Source organism: Pelodiscus sinensis, chromosome 2 (assembly GCF_049634645.1).
Source record: "Pelodiscus sinensis isolate JC-2024 chromosome 2, ASM4963464v1, whole genome shotgun sequence".
In the NCBI taxonomy this organism is placed as follows: Eukaryota; Metazoa; Chordata; order Testudines; family Trionychidae; genus Pelodiscus; species Pelodiscus sinensis.
The window spans coordinates 57,949,701-57,970,795 of NC_134712.1; the positions used below are offsets into that span (position 1 = coordinate 57,949,701).

General features: G+C 39.0%; 1 protein-coding gene and 1 long non-coding RNA gene across 3 annotated transcripts in view; one reads left to right on the plus strand and one right to left on the minus strand.

The window, feature by feature from the left end:
• The window catches only part of LOC142827042 (uncharacterized), a 34,562-nt gene that overhangs the window by 365 nt on the left and 13,102 nt on the right, over positions 1–21,095 (minus strand). The window contains exons 2-3 of the long non-coding RNA XR_012901412.1: positions 5,939–6,023; positions 2,683–2,732 (exon numbers count right to left, since the gene is read on the minus strand). This is a non-coding gene — a long non-coding RNA (uncharacterized LOC142827042). The remainder of the gene's footprint in view (positions 1–2,682; positions 2,733–5,938; positions 6,024–21,095) is intronic.
• TCF24 (transcription factor 24) lies at positions 4,389–20,072 on the plus strand. 2 transcript variants are annotated; one of them, XM_006131563.4, is made up of 3 exons: positions 4,389–5,794; positions 10,489–10,895; positions 18,890–20,072. In XM_006131563.4, the coding sequence occupies exons 2-3, from the start codon at positions 10,515–10,517 to the stop codon at positions 19,001–19,003; spliced, it is 495 nt and encodes a 164-aa protein (XP_006131625.2). In that variant the 5' UTR covers positions 4,389–5,794; positions 10,489–10,514; the 3' UTR covers positions 19,004–20,072. The 2 variants fall into 2 exon arrangements, with proteins under 2 accessions (XP_006131625.2, XP_075776701.1); XM_075920586.1 differs by lacking the exon at positions 4,389–5,794 and having other exon boundaries at positions 10,422–10,895.

Below are 21,095 nucleotides of genomic sequence, written 5' to 3' on the forward strand. Positions count from 1 at the left end.
GGAAAATAGAAAATGTGAATCTTACCTTTTTAAGAGAGAGAGGTGGTTATGGTGTTTAAAAAAAATGTTTAGCTTCACTACTGCTGGTCAGAAAACAATCATAACTGTTTTCTGCTGGAAAAGCCGGTTTACAGACTAATGTTTTTGCAAAATCATATTGAATTAGCAGAAAGCTTCCATTAAAATATTACATTTAAAACATTAATTTAGAAAAATCTGAAAAAATATATTTAATTTCAATGCAAATTTTTAATCTATAAATATATTTTTCACACATCTGTATTTTTCATTATATAATGACACAGCAATCATCTACTAATTAGAGGACCAGATGTTTTCACTATCCTTGTGTTAGACTGGTGTAATTTTTCTAGGATATTGAAAACAGATGCTTTGCCAAGTAGTACACTGAGTGCCTACCTTGTTTTCTTTTTGGAAGTGTCAGTGTCAAACTATTTCATTACAAACCAAACAGAATATTGAACAAAATCTAAAAGATAAAATGTTTTAATCTGGAATAAGTAGAAATCCCCCTGAATGATTTTTGTAATAAAAATGCAATACAACATTTTCAACTATTTATATTATGACATGACTTGATATGAGATACCATCTTCTGTACCAGTACATCATGAACTAAAGTAAAAAAAATCATATAAAGACTGTTTTGAAACAAAATATATGGAAATTCCAGATTTTGACCTGCTCTGATTTTCACATTACTGAACTTACCTGATCCCTGTAGGCCCTGTTCTGAGTTGGATTTGCTATGGAACTTTAGTTACTATGAGTAGGATATTTGTGCATGGATCAAAGTCAGTATATGATTTTAAGTCCCCTTTGAGACATATCTGCTTATTTTAATAAAATAGCTTTTGCTGTAGTCAGCAGAGTGGAAGTGGTATTGCTACTGTATTACCTCATCAATGGACAAATTTACTAGCTAAATCCTATTCCCATAATTGGCTGTTAGGGACCACAAACAAAGCAGAAAGAATGCTGCTTGTATTTCAGAAACATCATGCTACTTGCAAAACCAGAAGACTATTCTTTACATTGAGCAGATATATTTTAGGGTGGCTGCCATTGCTAGAAACACTATTTCTGTTAGTCCTTTTCTTACCAAAACCACAGTGTAATTGAGGCTCCAGATTAAACATAGCATTTTCTCATTTAAATGAAACCCTGGAAAGTTGTAGAGAGGCATGATTTACCTGCCCTTCAAAAGGAAGGCTGAAATTGCCTTAAATCTAATCCCTGAGCTGACCAGAGGTATGCATTGAGCCAGGTCTGCCATTACAAATTAAGAGTTCTCATGCCTGAAGAAAGCCTAAGCAGGACAAAGCCGCTGTATTCACCTGCTCCAGAACCAGGCCCGCGCTGCTTTCCAGAGAAACTCCTGCAAAGGCCGGGGTGTGCTACTGCTTTCCAGCCAGGGACTGATGCGCCCCCTACTGGCATGTCGGTGCGGCAATGAACAGTGACTGACACGTTTCCCCAGCAGCAGTGGCAGGTTTCCTTCCCAGCACCTGATTGGAAGGTGGCAAGGGACACCAAGGTAGTAGATTTTAAAACCTGCACCCAGCCGCCTCGGGCTGCCGTGACAGTGGCCCCGGGAGGCTAGAGTGTCTTTAGCTGGCATCGCGTCGGGCTGGTTCCATTGGAGCCAGCTCTGGGGACTCCTGTAAACACTTCTAGGTGATCCGCCTGTTTGACCCATTGCGCGGGCAAAGCGCCTCCTCCCTGCTAGGGCTGGAAGCCTCTTTCGGTGTTAGGGAGGCTTGTCCTTCTGCAGATCCCTTTCGGGCTGGTGGCCTCGCTTGTTCCTCCCCTGGCTGATTCCCTCCAACCCCGGAGTCAGTCCAGCTGCAGGTAGAGTGGCCACGAATCCAGGCAAAATTTGCAACATTTTATCCAAATCAAACATCGGTGAATAACGTTTTTCTCCACCATCTCAGTTCACAAGGGAGCAGGCACGGAGTCCCCTTTCCAGGGCCCGGGAACCCAGCAAGCGGGGTGCTTCGCTGGATGCTGCTTGGCTTGGCAGCAGGCTGAGGGTTGGGATGACCGCGGGCTACAGTCTCTCATGGAAGGGATGAGGGATTTTTAAGGGCAGGGGAGGGGTTTTAAAAGCCATTTTAGGGATGTGTTGGTCAAGTGTGAAGACTAACTTTCAGTAATGGTACTGCGGACGGCTACGAGACAATTTTCGACAAATGTAAACTCCCTCTACAAAAACTAAAACGCCAACATAGAGATTCACTGACCTACACAATAATAAATACAGGCTCTGTACTATACTGAGTGGTTAAACTCAACCCAGGCTTGTTTTCCTTGCAACAGCCTAGAAAAGGTTACTATTTAATATTTCAGATTTGCTCTAAGAGGGACTAGCGGTGATCACTGACTAGCCAGGAGAAGGTGCAGAGAATTATGCTATTTACCCGTGGTTGAACAGACTATATACAATCTAAGGCTAGCTAGTATAAATCGCAACAGCTCTGAAGTAAATGGCGTTATTGACTATTAACAGCAGCTGAGACTGTAGTCCAGCATACACAAAAATATCACAAATGCTGGAAAGAGAGGTGCCCTCATCTCTCTTCCTAGTGAACCACTTCAAATATATAGATTGTATTTGCTTAATTTAAATAGAATCATAATGAAGTAATGACTACTAACCACTCAATATTAGGCGTTTCCTTCACAAAGTATGGCTCAACCTGGAGCATCTAGGGCAAAAAAGAATGTAAATAATTATCTTTTAGCGTCATATATATTTATAGTACATTGTTAGGACTATTTTTGGACCATTCTTTCTTTAATAACTTGATTAAAATGGACTACGTCAGCAATAACATTAAAATAGACTAGCCATTTTAACTAATGGACATTGATGAAAGGGAAAAATAACAATTAACGGTATTATGAAACAGATCTAAACACCAGACTTGTTCTGTGCTATTGTACAGAAGATTTTTTTTAATCAGTTTTCTCTTCATCACTTAGATCAGTGAATACTACTAGTAATGAATTTGCTGGTTCAAATTATATTTTGTAGCACATACAGAACGTCATATGTTTTATTATTTTTATATAATAGCAATATAAACCAATATAAACAGGTTAAACAGGTCTGTTTTAAACTTCTTGAAATAATCTCTTTGGATAATCAGTAAAAAGAATATTTTAAATAATTGGTCAATGACTCTAGTGAGAGTCTGATGGAAGTAAAATCTTAATACCTGAGTGCTAAGTACTTTAACTATTTTCAGATCAATGTAAAACAATCAAGTTGCAGAATGGTGGCAGGAGCATTTGCTAACCGACAGCTGCCATCCTATATCTCGCCTTTGTTCTTGAAAAGCAGATCTGGAATACGGATTGATAGATTTTCTGCATCCTGCAGGTCTCCGTCTCTCAGCCGGTTAATGTAACGTCTAGCTCATTCTGAAGGAGTTCTATTACGGTATCTTTTCCTTTCTCTTTAAAGAGCACCATCTACATTTAATCTGTTGTTACAAACGGTTATCTCCACCTGCTTTTGTGGGTTAGGAATTTGGGTTCTCATAAATACTGCAGGAGCAAATACTGGAACTTTTAAGTTAGACATTTTCCCAATACATCCTGTGCACCGAGTCCTCTAAATCGTCCTTCTCTCTCCACTCCCTTCCAAATATTTCAAATTATAGCCAAAGATTAAGGTCCTAATTTTTTTTGGCTTCTAAAGCGGTAACAAATCGGTCAGACTATTTTTCTAATGGGTCTAAGATTTGATTTATTGTGTCTATGTTATCACACAATCAAACTTCATTCAAAATGTTGTTCTGGGATAATACTATACCCTGCATATTTATTTTGAATGTCGCTTCTCATTAAGGTTACTAACATTTTAATTACTAGCTATTAATGTTTCAAATCAAATATTCTGTTCCACTCTCAAGGCAAACTTCTTTCTTTCTTTCTTTCTTTCTTTCTTTCTTTCTTTCTTTCTTTCTTTCTTTCGCAATTTTAATTCTACGATTTTTTTCTTCGTATACTGAGTATTCTGAAGAGTCATGGCCCTGTTTCCTTTGGGTTTATAATATTAATATGAAAGGGGAAAGAAAGCTTATTAAGAAAGATAGAGAGCTATGACTTTTCCTCTCCTTGGAAATGCAAGGGTCACATCGACCAAATTATAAAAAGAAACAGCGAGGGAGTGAAAAAAAAAGAAAGAACTTATTAAAAGATTGTTTAACCTCCAAGCCCAACGTTTAAATTACTCCCCTCCAGCAAAACTGTTACTTTACCCTAACAAAAACAATATTTATAAAGAACAATTTCAGCAGTTGCACCTAGAGACTATAGTCATTCCTTTCATTCGCACAGAGACTCTCAGGGCCAGACTTTCAATAGAAAGATGATTAATTCATTGGTCTCTAAACTATTTCCTTTTCCTTGCATGAGATTAAATTTTTGTTACGGTTTTGTTGAGAGCATCCATTCGCGCTGTGCTTCATGTCTCCTGCTCAGATTTAGCCATCCGTAGTTTTTAACTGGGGGTGCCAACTCTACATTCATGCTGGAAAGCTCATGACAAACTTTTCGTTCAAATACAATCTTGCAGAGGCATCATGTTCTCAGCCCTGGTTAATAACTGCCAGGTTTAGAGAAAGGCGCAATAACGACAATAGAAACTAAATCTGCACAGGAAATGATCGGTCAGGGTGCTCTAATGACAAGATGTGAACTCACACAGCTAACCCCGAAATCACCCAGTGCTGTTAGTAGGATGTAGCGGTGCTAAAACCCGGACAAATCGCAGTTCCAAGAACAAGGGAGTCGGTTTCCCTCTCCCCCTCCCCCCGTTCCAAGCAGAATTTCATTAAGATGGATTTCAAAATTTGGACTGAAGCCCCTCAAGCGCCCTGCTTTGCAATAATATTTCCTCTTGGTTTCGTTCCTTTCAAGCTGCGTTTTGATGGCTAGGCTCCCCGAGACACGCCCCTGCCTAACGGGCTTAAACTGCGCTCTGCACCTCGGCCGCGCGATGGCCTGCAACAGAGGAGACCAGGCTAGTTCATTATTTGGCTTGTTTTATATTAGCCTGGCTAGGAGGGGCTGGGAGCCATGATCCCGTTATGCCCGGGCCCATTCTGCTTAGTGCCAGGCTGGTTCCATTTGCACGCTGTGCCGGTGCCCGGCGGGGCAGGCTCCCAGTGGGGCAACGCTGGAGACTCTGCCCAGCCAGCGGGCTGCTCTGAGCCGCGCCCTCCACGGAGTCAGGGATCCGAAGGACCCGTTTGCTCGCAGTAGCCCGGGATGGCACCCCGGCCCCTCCCCCCTCGCCATTGCAGCTCCCGCCCCCATTGAAGCACAGCAGCGCCGCACTCCCTTGGCCCAGCGGCCCAGGCTAGGAGCCCCTTTCTGTTCACTGACCTGAGGGGAGGAGGGGAACTGTCCCCTGCCCTCTCTGCCCCCGGGCGGGTGTCCCCGGGAGAAGGGTGTGGCCCCACCCCCACTCCCTTGCCGCGGGACAGCAGCTTGACTGATGGCCCTCAGGTCCCGCGGGCGGCCGCTGTGTGGCGCCCAGGTGAACCCCACACGGACCGCCCCGCGCCTTATAAAAGGCTCTGCCGGCAGCTGCTAGCCGGAGTCTGCGGGGCCATGTGGCTAGAGGCGCTGGAAGGCTGCACGCTCCGCGCAGACTAGACACAGCTTCGTTCCCACACTCCGGATCGGATCGGATCGGATCGGATCTGCGCCGCCAGCCCTCGCTCCCTGCTCCGGCCCGGCAGCGCCTACTGGAAAAGTAAGTCACCTTCAGCGGCGCGCTGCGAGCTCCCTGCCCTGGAGAGCGGCTTGGCTTTGCGAGGTTTCTTCCACTCGTTCTATTTCGTGCAACACAGAACATGCCGTTTCAATTAATAGCACAGAAGAGTTAGACCTAATTTACCAATAAATCGCGTTCACACTAACTCCGTCAGACATCCAGGGCTTCCATCCTCGGGATTGCGTCGACGCTTCTGTTTCTGGAGAGCCTGGAATAAAGAGAGAGGAAAATATTTTGTTAAAAGTTTCAGTACTGAGAATGCTGTACATACAGTAAGAACCAGTGAAAATTGGAAAAACTAGCACAATCGCTAGCAACCCCTTTCTGCGTAGTGTAAGGATGAGAGAAATGATCCCGTAGGTCCAACAGACAGAAAGGAAGTTTATGAAGGTTTTTTTCTCTCTCTTATTTGGACACACTGAAAATAAAAGCCAAGTCTTTCAAAAGAGAAAATGGCATTAAGGAAGCTTATTTATTGAGACGAATGCAATCAGTCCCATAAAAATAGCACTCACAATTTTGTTTTTAATAGAATACTTTACATTCAATTGAATAGACTTTACTGCAGAGCTTTTCAGTTGCTGGGTTCACAATGTAAAACCAAAGTATCCATATAGTAAAACTCTTCCTAATTCATACACTGCACTGATGTATAATCAATGGAAGTTTAAAGTATTTATTAGAATGGATTAAAATTATAATAAATAGGAAAATCGCACAATTTTTAGTCAAATATATCCAGTTAGCATATATTTGATCCTTTGGTGACTAACATACACTCTCTAGAAGAGGTAAGACTGTTGGACAGATGTTTGGAGCAGGTAGGAAATGCAGAGAAAGATCTCAAGTATTTAACATTGAATACAATCCCTCCTCATTCCTTTACAATTTTCCAATTTTAAAAATCCCCTAAAGGTTCAAATCAAAATCCAAAGGTAGAACAAAATTACCACAGTAGTCCAGCCAAGAATATTTGTATGTAATTTTGTTTGATGAACCAGAAATAAAGGAAATAATTAGCATTTGAAACTTTAAAAGCCCACAGGAAAGGAGTTGTCAAAAGTAACCTTGTCTGAGATGTTGATTTAAACAGAAAATAAATGCAAGTATGAGGAATTGGGATACGTCAGTTTGCAAAGAGACAGATTTTGAAAGGAAAGAGTTGAGGTATAACGATAGATAATACATTAGCCACAATTTGTACTTTTAAAAGATTTATGATAAAGAAGATATTTTAAAAGTAACTAATCGTTAACTTTTTTCTGCATATGCTATATTTATATTGTCTTAAAATTTTTGTAAGATGCTTTGAATATTTTAAATAGGGTAAAATATTTTAAATAAATAATAAAGGTAATTGTACCTGATACACAGATTTATATATCGTATCTTATTCACACATACTAGTACTTAATGTTTCATTGTGTAGGATCAAAATATTTCCATTTAAATGACCACAGAGAGGTCAAAGGGACACTATAAATTTTAAAAAATCATGGTTTTGAAATTTTTTTAAACTATTATTGTTGCAAATAACATATGAAAATTGCTATCTATTATCAAAATGTTCTCTCCATATTTTTCTAATTTGTTTACTTTACATGCTCATTTTCATTGTTTTTCTTGTACAGTTAACCAGAAATTCAGATTCCCTTGCTATCTGAATGTTTCACTCATGCAGGAATAATGGGGAGAAAAATATTTTACAAATAAGAAAATGTGATTGTAAAACCACAGAAAATGGGCAGGCAGACTTAAGGATGGTGAAGTACCTGAAAGTACTTTTAACAGTTTTTTGTTTTTGTAAATTGACTATATTTCAAATTGATGTCCCATGTAACATCATATATATAAAACATATACAAATAAAAAGATTTTTCTCTGATTACTTTCACTATTGAAGTCAATGGGATGTCTGCCATTGATGCCTATAGAGTCTGAATTTCATCCAGTGTACTTTGTGGTACTTCTAAAACAATACAGATTGTTCGCCATCTGAGAGAGAGAGAGGGAGGGAGAGAGAGAGAGATGGTGAAACTAGGTTTTTGGATATAAGCGATCGGTATAAAATATCTGGGTATAAGCTCCATTATACTAGTGTAACTCTATCTATGCTAGTGCGTTGTACTGATCATTCTGTTTCTAAAACGATACAATTAAAGCAACATAAGTGTGTAGATCAGCCTTTATTCATGTGACTCATCCTCCTCAGGTTAAAGAGACTATTCGCATGCCTGGGTAATATTTATGTGATTAGGATCTTCCAGTTATTTGGCCCTAAATAAGCTAGTCAATACCCACTGAACTAAACTGAAAGACTCCTATTGTTTGAAAAGGGATAGGGACTGGAACCTAAATTAGGAATTCTGCTGATTATGTATGAACCTGAAAAAATGTATCTGTCTCCATCCTCAGAGTTGAATGACTCTGCAGTGCCACCAGAGATAAAAATAGTATAAAATGATTTTTATAATTAATGTCAGATGTTCTGATCTGAACACACAAGACAGATTTTTTTTTAAATGTCAGAAAAGTGACAGATACAAATTACACAATTACTGGTACTCAATTTTAAGTTAAAAGAAAACAGAGTTAAGTTAGGCATCAATTCTTCTGTCTTTACTTATGAAAAGTTCACAGGAACTACAATCAGAATTAATGACTTACCTAATTAATATTTTATTAATTTTCACAATGAAAGATGAACACCAACAGGGAGATTTTCCCCTGGATTACAAGCAGTTACAACACAAAGACAATTTTGTTTAGCATGTGATATTCTTTACAGAATATTTTTAAGTGAACAAGTATATTCAAACATTATTTGATATATTTTTCTGAACCCACACGCATCATCATCAAATTAGAGGACACTGTTAAAAAAGCTGAACCATAAACCTCATTCTTTCCTTTCTACTTCTTTTTTTTCTTTTCTGCCTTTTCCTCGCTCTCTATTCCCCTCTCCAGCCCTTTTTTATTTTGTTCACTATTTTCATCTCCACCATAGAATATGATGACTGCAATGGGACTTCAGCATATGCTTAAATGATTTTCAGAATCAGAACCTAAATAATATTCCTTATCATATATATCTATTAGAAACCACCATTCATCTTGTACATTATATTTATTTTTTCCCCAGAACCTGATTACACGATCTTTGAATTTAATAGGTTTATTAACTTTATTTGCTTTTGTTTACTCAGGAGAGCACTAATGACAGGAGATCTCCAACTTAGGAGAACCATCCCTTGACACACATGAAATATCTGGCATACATTCAGTAGTATTGAATGAGCAAAGGCCACAGGAACAAGTCCTTCAGGAGGTATTATTTCACAGAGTGTGTGAGAACTGGTGAAAAGGACTGTAACTGAGATAATGGAGTCAAGTATAGTAGTAATGTAATTTAGCAAAACTTGGGTTACTATATTTATATTTAAAGAGATTGTACTCGATTTTGTGAATGGGATTATTTGACAGTCCTTTCTGAAAATTAGGAAGGAATTTTTCACTATTCTGTGCTTCTCTTCAAATGTTTTTTGTTGTTGTTTCCAAGGGAAGGTTTTATATCTTCCTCTGGCACAAAGACAAAAATACAAACTGCAATAAAGTTTCCATTTTTTAAAATGTAGGACAGAGCTCTGATGATTAAGGCTCCTTAAATAATTTGAGACATGAAAGGATTCATGGCCTGCATCTGGTTTTATACAATAATGAGTTAAATTCTGCCCTGAGTTGAATCCCTTGCTCTCTGTTGGCTCTCCACCACCACATTGAAGATAGTGTGTGGCCCATTAAGATTAGAAAATGGATTTGAAATGGGGTCTTTCATGAGACATATTTTTAAAGTATGAAATCAGAAATTATAAACAAAAAGTGGTATGTAGTGTTCTCATAGCCATGTCAGTACGAGGATATTAAGGAGACAAGGTAGATGAGGTAATATCTTTTATGGGATCAACTTGTCTCTCACCAACAGAATGTGGTCCAATAACATTTAATGCTCACCCTCCTTGTCTCTCTAATGTCTTGGGACCAACGCAGCTATAACAACACTGCATATTAGACTAGTGATCCACAGTTCTGTAGGTAGGAAACCTGCTGTTTGCTCTAGCTGACATCTTTTAGGATTTCTATTCTATTCTATTCCTTACACAGCAACCAACTGAATATCTTCCAATAGTACAAGTGCCATTACTGGCAAGAGTCAAATGTGGTCTTTCCTCATTTCCATCTTCCCTTCCTCAGAATGAAAATTGTGCAAGAATGTAATCTAATGTGTTTTATATTAGAAAAGACAAGATTGAAGGAATAAACCTTCGAGTTGAATGGAAAGTGCCGAGGTTTTTGGTAGTTCTTAGATCCTGTGGAAGTCATTTCCACAGTCTTGAACTGGTTCCTAAGAAATCTCTCGTCTAAAGGAAGAGTAAGGTTTGTACAGTTCCACTGTGCCAGAGGAAGGAAGTTGTCATCCACAGTTCTCGTCCTGCCATTTTAGATAGCTGATATTACATTTGAGTACATGCATATGGGGCTGGGACTGTTAGGTTTTCTACCTCAAGTGAAGAAGGTCCTTGTCTTGCTGAGGTTTTTGAGTTTCGCCATGGGTTTGCAGCACTGCTGCAGGTACAGGGGGTGGATGGTTTCAGAGTTGCTCTTGTTGATTGCAGGTCTCAGTCCACCGGGAAAGTCACCAATGGACTGTAGAAATGTATCTGAGAACAGCAAGGAGATCTCCAGCTCTTATTTGGAGCCTGACTCACTGCTGCCCCCAGCAGCCAGCAGTGATTCTTGCTCCTCTTCAGCTGGACAACGAGCTGGGGCAACGGCTGGGAGACCAGCAGCTGCAAATGCTGCCCGAGAGCGCAGCCGGGTGCAGACCCTGCGCCATGCCTTCCTGGAGCTTCAAAGGACCCTGCCCTCTGTGCCACCTGACACCAAGCTCTCCAAGTTGGATGTGCTGCTCCTTGCCACCACCTATATTGCACACCTCACCCGTAGCCTGCAGGATGAAGAAGAGTTGCCTGGGGAGGGCTTGGGCACTCTGAGAGGGGATGGCTACTTGCACCCCGTCAAGGTAAGGCAGCTGAGGGGCAGCCAGCATCTTCATATTTACCTTGAAAAACCAAAAATAGCATCTGGTTCAGAGGTTCCGTATCAGTCTTTAGACACCAACGCCCATATCCTCCAAGGTATTTAGGTGCTAAACTCCCATTGATTTTAATGGGCCTGATCCAAAACACACTGGAGTTAATGAGTCTTTCCACTGACTTCAATGGGATTGGATGAGGGTTTAGATTAAGTTTGAACTCTTTAGCATGGTTAGCGAACAGAACAGGTAACCATCAAGTGATCCCTCTGCTGTCACCCATTTCCAGCCTTTGACACACAGAGGCTAATGACACCAGTCCTACCCGTCTTGGCTAATAGCCAGAGTTGGCACAGCTGAATGAAATGAGCAGCAGTAGAACAGTGGGGCCTAGCACATAGGCTCACTATTAAGGAAGTTATGGAAGCCTAGAGTTTGGCTCACAAAATCCTTTTGTACGAATTCTACTGACTATACCTGGAGATGAGAAGATCCACCCACCATTCTACAAGGATTCCAAACAGAACAGTTCTTGGAGCTGTAAGTAGGGTTGTTCCTTTTCTCTCATTGTTTCAGTTGCACCTTTGTGTCAAGATATTAGATGGGGCACTGCTTGTCGGCTGTATATGCATTTGTTATATAAGGGCACTTTAAGATGTCTTTGTTAAGCGTTCACTTTAATTCATAACCATAGCATTAGCTCTCCTTCAGAAAAGCTAGTGAGATACGGAAGGAAGAAAAGCACTACCCGGAAGGCACAGTTTGGGATTAAAAATGTTATCAAGTGCATTGGACAGATTAATTTGTTACGTTTCTTCAGATATTTTCCTTCAACTATAATTTCATGCCTTTTGGTTTTTTAAAAAAAATACGTTGGTTTTGTTTTACATGTGGATTCTGGTGAATTCAGGATAATTCAATTAGAACTAATCTTGAAATGTTCTCTGATTTCCAATGAGTTGCTTGAATATTTATTCCCAAAACAATCTAGAAGAGTTCATTATTCAAGTACTGAAATTGTAATCATTCTTACTTTAAAAGTAAGCATACACTTTGAGGCTAGATCTAGACTGCAGTCTTCTTGAGCAAATAGCATTTTTTTGGAAGAGATCTTCTGAAAAAACTTCTTGCACAAGAGAGCATCCACACTGCAAAAGCTCATCGAAAAAGCGATGCGCTTTTGCAAAAGAGAGCGTCCAGACTGACTGAATGCTATCTTGCAAGCAAGAAGTGATTGCTACAGACAGAATGGCCACCAGGGCAGCTGTGCTTTTTCCTCTTCCCTCTTCTTGTGCAAAAAAACTCTCTTCCCCATCCACACAACAATTCTTGCCAAAAAGGCATTCTTCCTCATAGAAAGAGGAATACCAATTGCGCAAAACCTCTTCTGTTCTTTCGATTCTCTTGCGCAAAAATGCACTTGAGGTGTGGATATTCTGCGAGTTTTTGTGGAAAAACAGCTGTTTTTCCGCAAAAACTCTGTAGTGTAGACATCACCTCAGAGATATAGGTTACTTGGTCCCATGGAATTATAAGCACAAGGGAGTCACTTAAATCAGTTAGAAAAATTAGAGACTTCTTAATGAATTTGATATTTTGTTTTCTTAAATCGAGGTTTAGTTTGAAGTTGGATATATCACATGGAACAGTAGTCAATATTTTGTATGTATTTGAGGACAAATTCTGCACCCTACTTATATGATTCACTCCACTGCTTTCAATGGGACTGACTGAGTGCAGTGAGCCGAACTGGCTGGTCCTCTTAATATTTGAAAAGCATTAAGAAAAGACAGAAGCCAGGGAAATATTTAACTAGTTTATATGGGCAGTCAAACTATGGAGATGCACAGTTCTTTGGCTACTTTATAATAAACTGGATAATTTAAACATTTTGCAATTATTTCTTTCTAATCTTAATCATATGTCATTACTTGTTTTGAGATTTGATACTACCCATCAAGTTAATGTTTATAATACTGTGAATGACAATTTTGTTTTAAGTGGTATTAGTAATATAAAAAAGTAAGTTGTGGTCAAATCAAAGTATTCACATTAAGTAAAGTTCTAGATGAGACTATCAGAGATTATGAAATGTTCAGTATCAATACAGAAGCATAATAAATATTTACCATACACAAATGTTATAATAAAAATGTAAATACAATTTATATATACTGAATAAGAAACATGATTACAAAGATACAAATATACGTAATTTTCATACACTTATTATATAGCGATCCATTTGATAGCTTGTATCAGATTTATTTTACAAAATGTTGGGACAGATATTTCACTGCCTTTCAAAGTGAGTCAAATATTTTGTTTTTAATTGTATAAAATTTTATATGTAAAATTTAGACAATTGTAGGTCTGTCTTAATATAAGTAATTACAGACAAGAAAATCCTCATTTCTTAGAAGACAAGATTAGGCAGGGAAATAAATCAGCAGGCTGAAAGCTGACTAAAATGGGTAAGCTAAAAACAAAATACTTGAACTAACTACAAGAAAGAGAATTCCCGAGAAATTTACAATAAACCAGGAGTGGGGAACCTCAGGCCCGAGGGCTACATGTGGCCCCCAGCTTGCCTGGATCTGGCCCCCAAGACTCATGGCTCCCCCCCACAGCATTGGGGAGCCTCTGCCTATTGCAGGACTGGATAAAGTCTATTAGTCTGTGCCTCACTAGGTTCTGGTGTGCAAGGGGAAGTGGGGCGTGTCCTCCTTCTTAGGGGCCACATCAGTGAGAGTTTGTCTTTGGTGGGAGGGAAGGGGGGAGACTTGTGTGCAGCCCCTGACTGATTTTTCTGTGATTTTTCTTTTTTCTTGACCCAAAAAAGGTTCTGAACACCTGCAATAAACAAAATGAGCCTAACACATAAAATATGCTTCAGAGGGGTAGCCAAGTTAGTCTGTAACTGGAAAAAAATAAAAAACAATGAACAGTCTAGCAGCACCTTAAAGACTAACAAAACATATAGACAGTATCATGAGCATTCGTGGGTACAACCCACTCTTAAGGTAAAAAATAAGTTATACATGAATATGTGTGAAGAAAGCCAGCTTCATAAAAATTCGTTCCTATGGAATAACTAAACCAAAACAATGTTGTGTGTATGTGCGTGTTTGTGGTAAACCATAATGAATTTAGCATGGTTTTGCTGTATGCCAACTAAAAAAATACGTAAGTAACAAAATCTAAAGTCAAACTATATTCTTAACAAGTCAAGTAAAAAATAGCTTTAAAAATCCTAACCTAGTGGTACCAGGAATAACATTCCAAATTTAATTAATCTGGAGCAGGTAACTTACAGTGTATTATATGTAGAGCTTTTCTGTCAAGGATCAACACCCAGCAGTTTAGCAATGTCACTGAAGGGATTTCAATTTGAGGAAATTTCCAGGCACTGGAGGAGTGGGCTACATTTAAAGGAGGTAGGTATGGACTTCAGAGGAAAGTGATAGGGGGAGACTGGAACTGGGTGGAAAATAAACTCCAGCAAACAGTATTAGACAAGAAATGCAAGAAAAAATGCATGCTATTAAAATACAGTATAAAATTCTGTCCTAAAAAAATTAGTAACAAAAATATACTTATTTAGAATACCTTTATAAAAGAATTCTTGGTAGTGCACAGCAAAGGTCTCTATAGCCCTGCAAATCTGCAGATATCCTCTTAATACCTGCAGATATCCACATCTGCAGGTATGGGTGCAGATATCTGTGGCTCATTTTTGAGGATATGGATGCAGACACAAATTTTGTATCTATACTCTGCAAAATTGCAGATATCTGCTTTATATCCACAGGAATCCATATTCCGCAGATTTCAATGTGAATATCCACGGCTCATTTTTGAAGATACAGATGCGGATGTGGATACAAATTTTGTATCTGCACAGCAGGAGCGGCCCTACATGAGCTGCTGGCAACTGCGCGAAACGCGCGATCGGCGCCCCTGCCTCCAAAGCCCTCAACGGCCATTTATCTTGGCGCCCTAAGTGACCGCCTTGTTCGCCTATATTGATGGGCCACCACTGTGTACAGGGCTCTACAAATGCCTATTAAATGTCACTAAAATTTAAAAAATAAAACCCATGGGCAATCACAAAAGTAACTGCAATGAAAAATATGTGCAAAAAATAAAAAAAATTGCAAAGCCATAAAAAAAGTCAATTTAAAATTTTTGTTTAGTAAAAAGTTTTAAAAGTATTTGTAAAGTTTTTAACTTTTGCATAGAGTGCTAAAAAATTAAGCAGGCTAGAAGAATAAAAATATTACACATAATAATAAACTTTAAAATTTGATTAATTTAATAATAAAACATTGTTACCACAGTAAAACTCAGTGCAAGTTAAACCTTTCTAGTCAAACAAAGTATTCAAGGAAAATTCACTGTTTTTTTCTCCATAAATCTATACAGCCATTCTAAAAATAAAGTGTCACTTCCTCCACTTCCAATGGTCTGTAAATAATCAATTATAAATAACTGCTGCAGGCAAATAAAAACTCCTCTAATTTAAATGATTTAATTATAAACAATTTAATAAAAATCATTAAGAAAAAAGGGGGACATTACATTTTTTACTCATACATTGGAGGCTGTTTATTTTAAATAATTAGAGCAATATGAGAGGTATTAAGCAAAATATTTAAAATAAATATAAAAAACAGTTTGTAATTATGAGGTTTAAAAAACCCAAACACTCCTAGATTACAAAACACCATCTGATATGTTTAAAATTAGCTTTAAATTCCACTAAGAGTCCATTTCAATTAGAGGTGTTAGATATAGTTTAATTTTATAGAGGTGTAATTGCACAAAATCATAGCAGATACACAATTATTTGATGGGTCCCAGGGTGCCTACGGAGCCCCCTGCCACTGCATGCTGCTGCCTGTGAATCAGAGCTCCCTGCACAGACTGACTCCCACCTGCCGCCCTGCACTGCTGACCGATGTAGACGCAGCAGTGCGGGGCAGGAGTAGCCACTGTCCACAGGGGGCGCAAGCTCCCAGCGGACAGAGACTGTACCAGCATCTCACCTGATACAGAGACAGCAATGTGGGGTGAGGGGGTGAGATGGCTCTGCAAAGCCGGTGCTCGTAGCTGGCTTCTCACCTGACCACCATCTCTTGCCTGCCCTCTCCCCTGCTGCCTCTGTTGGAGGCAGCAGCATGGGGGTGGAGAGAGGCAGGTCCACAAAGCCAGCTTAAATGGTGGCTCCCTGAGTGTATCAGCTCCCATCTGCCCCCCTCACCCTCCAAGCCACTGCCACTCTATTGGAAGCAATAGTGCAGGGGTAGGTGCGGCAAGGGGCTCTCAGAGATCCAGTGCTCAGGGGGAAGCCAATTTAAAAGCTGGCTCCACACAGGCACCAGCTCCCGCCTGGCATCCCCCCATCCCCACTGCCTCTGATGCAAAGTCAGCAAAGGGGAGAGGGCATGTAATCATTTGGATTAACCAATAAGGCCAGCCTTATCGGTTAATTGTTTACACAACTATACACTAACATCTTTTATTCAAGGTGGTAAAAAACACCTTTTTTAAGCAGCTGCCAAGGTTGCCTGGCAAGGTTTACTGATTTTTTTTTTCTTTTTTGTTTGTCACTTTCAAGCCAAACATGAATAGCTGGTGTTATCTGGCTTTGTTACATCAATGGTTTTATAAAATTCAACATCTTTTTACATAAAACTAAAAACTGTAACAGCCAAAACCAACATAATAAAAAACCCCACCTCTAAATTATCTTGAACTAATAAAACAGCAAGTAAAAGCTGCCGAAAAATAAATATACACCTTTATAATAACAGTGGGGAGTGTGGGTGAGGACCCACCACTAACGTAGCAATGTTAAAGTGGCTATAAATAAATAACGAGCCATAAAGGGGTTATAAATAAATATTCCAACAACATGTATCTAAATCTCTTGAACTGCTCTGAAATATCAACTGCTAACTTTTATAATAAAATAGAAATATAAGAACTGTATAACTGACAGTGGTAACTCAGCTTTGAAGATGAAAATACAGACTAATTTTAAAATTGAAAGATTAATGGTCAAATGTCCACCATTGCTTTGAAATCTCAATTTGTATGTCTGATATTACAAAAACAGAACATACTGGTAGTGGTACCATACACGCAACAATTGATGTTCAGTGTTGTGATTAAGATATGAGAGTGCTACTCTTACAGTATGATCCCACACTACAACTTCTCATTGAAACTATGCCTATATATAGCCATGCTTATTTTTCACTCTTAATATAGTAATATTATGGAAGCACTGGTAAGCACTCCATAGTTAAACCTGAGTTCTCTTGTTGGGTTGTGGTACCATTATAAACTGTTGGTAAAATCCATGCCTGAGTGAAGTCAACCTCATGAGAATGACACTGAAGGTATAGGTCTACTCTGAAAGCTTTAATTGTACAAACAACATTGTGGGATACCATATATACAGTGTCTTATCTCTTTCTATATCAAATGTACAGAAAAGGTGGATTGTTGTTTAATTCCCAGCCCTATAGAGTCAACCTAGAAGCCATAAGTCAAGCTGAGTTCTTCTTATGCATCTCAAATACTGCTCTCATTTGCATCTACGTAATGTCAATTGTTGAGCCACAGTGCCATCAGTGGATTTGTATAGTGTAAATTATCTTGTAATTAGAAATAAATAAACTCTTCTGATAATGTACAAGAAGGAATATATTCCAGCTTCCTCTTATAGAACTGCTGGATCTGCAAGAGGAATAAAAAATCATGAGATATGATTTTGGTACGGAGCAGGCAGATATAGTGAGTTAAGTGACATTGCAAGGTCGTCTATTTTCAGGCCCTCGTCCAGCAATTGATAGCATGTAGGAAAACTGAAGTAATTTTGGTTCTGCATAGATTGTAGCAATCTGCCCAAGCACTAGGATGACCATGTAAGTGATCTGTCACTACAAGTTCAAAATGAAATTCTCTTTGCCGTACACAGCAATTTTCTGTTTTTACCTTATATTTAGCTACAATATTTGTTTACATTCTGCACATGAATACAATTTACCATGGATTTTTTCCCCCATTGCTCATGGGACTGCTAATAGCTCTATATCAGGGGTGAGGAACCATTTTTGGGTTGAGGGCTGCTGACCCACAGAAAAATCAGTCAGGGGCCGCACACAAGTGAGAAGAAACCAACCAACCAAGAGAATCTCTCTCACTGATGCAGCCCCAAATGGAAGCAAGACACTCTCCACATTGCCCTTGCACACCAGAGCCTAGCAGATTTTGTCTGCTTCCAGACAAAACAGGGGAGCTAGTGTGCCAGTGCAGGCTCCCCAATCAGAGGGGGAGGGGGAACCCTGAGCCTTGGGGGCTGCATCCAGCCCCTGGGCCTGAGGCTTCCCACTGCACTCTATATTATAATATAGTAAGATTTCATTATACAGTTTTCAATAATTTGGTTAATTATTAAGCACTTATAAGAAAACCAAACATGTTTGGAGATAACCATAGTCCAGGGGTGGGGAATCTCAGGCCTTGGGGACTGGATGTGGCTCTCTGCTTCTCTGGATTTGGCCCCCAATGCCCATCTACTGTCTCCCGCCCTCCCCCCCAGAATTGGGGAGCCTGTACCTACTGCGGGACTGGCCCACACAAACTCCCCTAGCCTGGGCCCCTGTAGGCTCTGGTGTGCAAGGGGAATGTGGAGTGTCTTTCTCTTCCTCAATCAGAGGCCATGTCAATGAGGCATTATCTGTTTTGGGGGTGAAGCTTCTCACTTGTGTGCAGCCCCCTGGCTGATTTTTTTCTGTGGTCAGGAGCCCTTGACCCAACAAAGGTTCCCCACCTCTGCCAGAGACTTTTGCATCATTTATTGTGACTTCACTACTATTTAAAGTTTTGTATTAATTTATATTTCCTAAATCATATCACATATTTTAGAGAGACTTGCTTTTTGGACACCTTGTTTGTATCCTATCTTTCAGAAATGGCCAATGCGATCCAGGTTGTATATTGGAGCTACAGGACAGTTTTTGAATCACTCGGTGCAAACAGAAAATGCAAACCAAGGAGAAACATCAACAAATTCACAAAGCTAATTTACTATGTCCTTTTTAAAAATTATTATATTTATTACACCAGATGTATTTAAATTAAAACACATGATCAGACTATAATGTCTCAAACTATAATGTCTGAGAGATTGTTAATGAATGAGGGAATTGATCCTTAAATGTATGTAAAACCAGATCAAGTAAATGTGAAATTTAATCTGTCTCTAACAGTGGTGGAGATTGGTGATGTCTGAAATGGGTGGGCAAAGCTGACATCGATAATTGCACTCAGAGCTAATTTAAAGCAGCAGGCAATGCAAATGACACTCTTTCTGAATCAATCCAGAGTAGGTTCCCTACCCTGTTGAGAACAAAGGACTCACTGAATGTTATATAAGAACAAATGCAATATAAACTATATACAGTGTAATGCAAGTCTCAGCTAAAAAGAAAACACAAACCTGTCTAAAGTCCCAAGATATATACACGTTCTACACAGTGAATGAAATTCTGGCTCCACTGAAGTAAACAGCAGAACTCCCATTGACTTCCATAGAGTCAGGATTTCATTCTAATAATCTCAGATTATCTTAAATGTCTGAATCTTCTCTTTGAAAATGTGAATGTATGTTCATTGTCAAGTGAAAGGTGTCCTGTAATCCACCCCCAACATAAAACAAATGTTACATTTTAACAAATATAAACTGCTTTGTAGATTAAATGTAGCAGTAATATATGTTTACAATCTAAATTAAATATTGCTTGTACTGATGTATATTATGGTGTCACACATTGCATGGGTTGAAATGTACAAAACTTGTTTGAGGATTAATTCAAAATTATATCTTTGCTTAAATAGCAGGAATTATTTACTGTGTCTTTAAGTAATGTGACATATTCAAGAACACTGAGCCTTTGTTATGCTGATTCACCACATTCTGTTCAGTGTTAAAACATTTGCTGTAATTAGCAACACTATCTGAAGTTAAATGCATAGTGAGATGGCATCCAATAGTTTCCGTGATGTAAAATTTTGTACATGGTTAACACAGTTTACTGTTGATGCTAAAACTAACATTTTATTAAATACTGTTCATTAGAAACTTCTACATAAATTCAGCTGGGCTGTAAATTCATTTTTAAAAATCTGCATCAGCTTAATTTCTGATTGCATGAGAAATAAAAAAAGTTTATTATAATCATACTTTTCACCTCTATAGTAACTTCCATCTGAGGCTGTCTTAATGGTTTAGGCTTCAACTCCATTTCACAGATTAATAAAATTAAGCACAGAGGACTTATCCATACTATGGAGAAGATTGTTGCTGCTGTTGCTGTCGGTGTTCTGGGGATCAAATTAACAGCTCTAGTGAAGACCCACTAATTCAAATTGACAGGGCACTCCCATTGATCTATTGATGCCAGTAGTCCTGCTCCCCATGAGTAGTAAGGGAAGTTGCCGGGAGCATGTGAACGATGCCAAAATGCAATTTAAGATGGTTTGAATCCAGCTATGTAATTAACATGGCTGGAGTTATGTATCTTAAGTCAACTCTACCCTTTAGTGTAGACCAGGCCTGAAGGATAAAGTTTTGTAAAAGTGTCCACTAATTTTGGTGCTTCAATTTTGGAATATCCCACTTAGGACACCTAGAATATATAAACATGGGGAAATTAGAAGATGGACAATTCAAAACTGACAAAAGGAAATATTTTTCTCACAGAATGCTCAATTAACCAGAACAGAACACTGCCAGTGTACTGGACAGAATTAAACATTTGGGGAGATGTTGCCTCTTTATTTTATCTCTGCCAAAAGATTATTTTTACCCTTCTTAGGAGAATGTATCACAATAAGCAGAAAGTAAGGCAGGACCAATAGCTCTGAATGGACAGATAACCTTGAGACAGAAAGCTGTTGTGGAAAACCTCTATCATAAGTTTCACCAGAGCTTAGCAGAATTTTAAAAAGGATTGGATATTTTTATGGATAATAAGACTATCCGGCATATAACAATAATTATTAAAAAAATAAAAGGATTCAGGGGTTAAGTCCACTTCTGTGGCAGGTTATTCCATGACTATTTATTGCAGCATTTTAAGCACCTTCTGATGAAGCAACTGGAGCTGGCCATTA

Coding starts and splice junctions, on each gene's coding strand:
- TCF24 (XM_075920586.1), top strand. CDS start 10,422: ATGGGTTTGCAGCACTGCTGCAGGTACAGGGGGTGGATGGTTTCAGAG. Junction 10,896..18,889: donor GCTACTTGCACCCCGTCAAG/GTAAGGCAGCTG, acceptor CCTATCTTTCAG/AAATGGCCAATGCGATCCAG.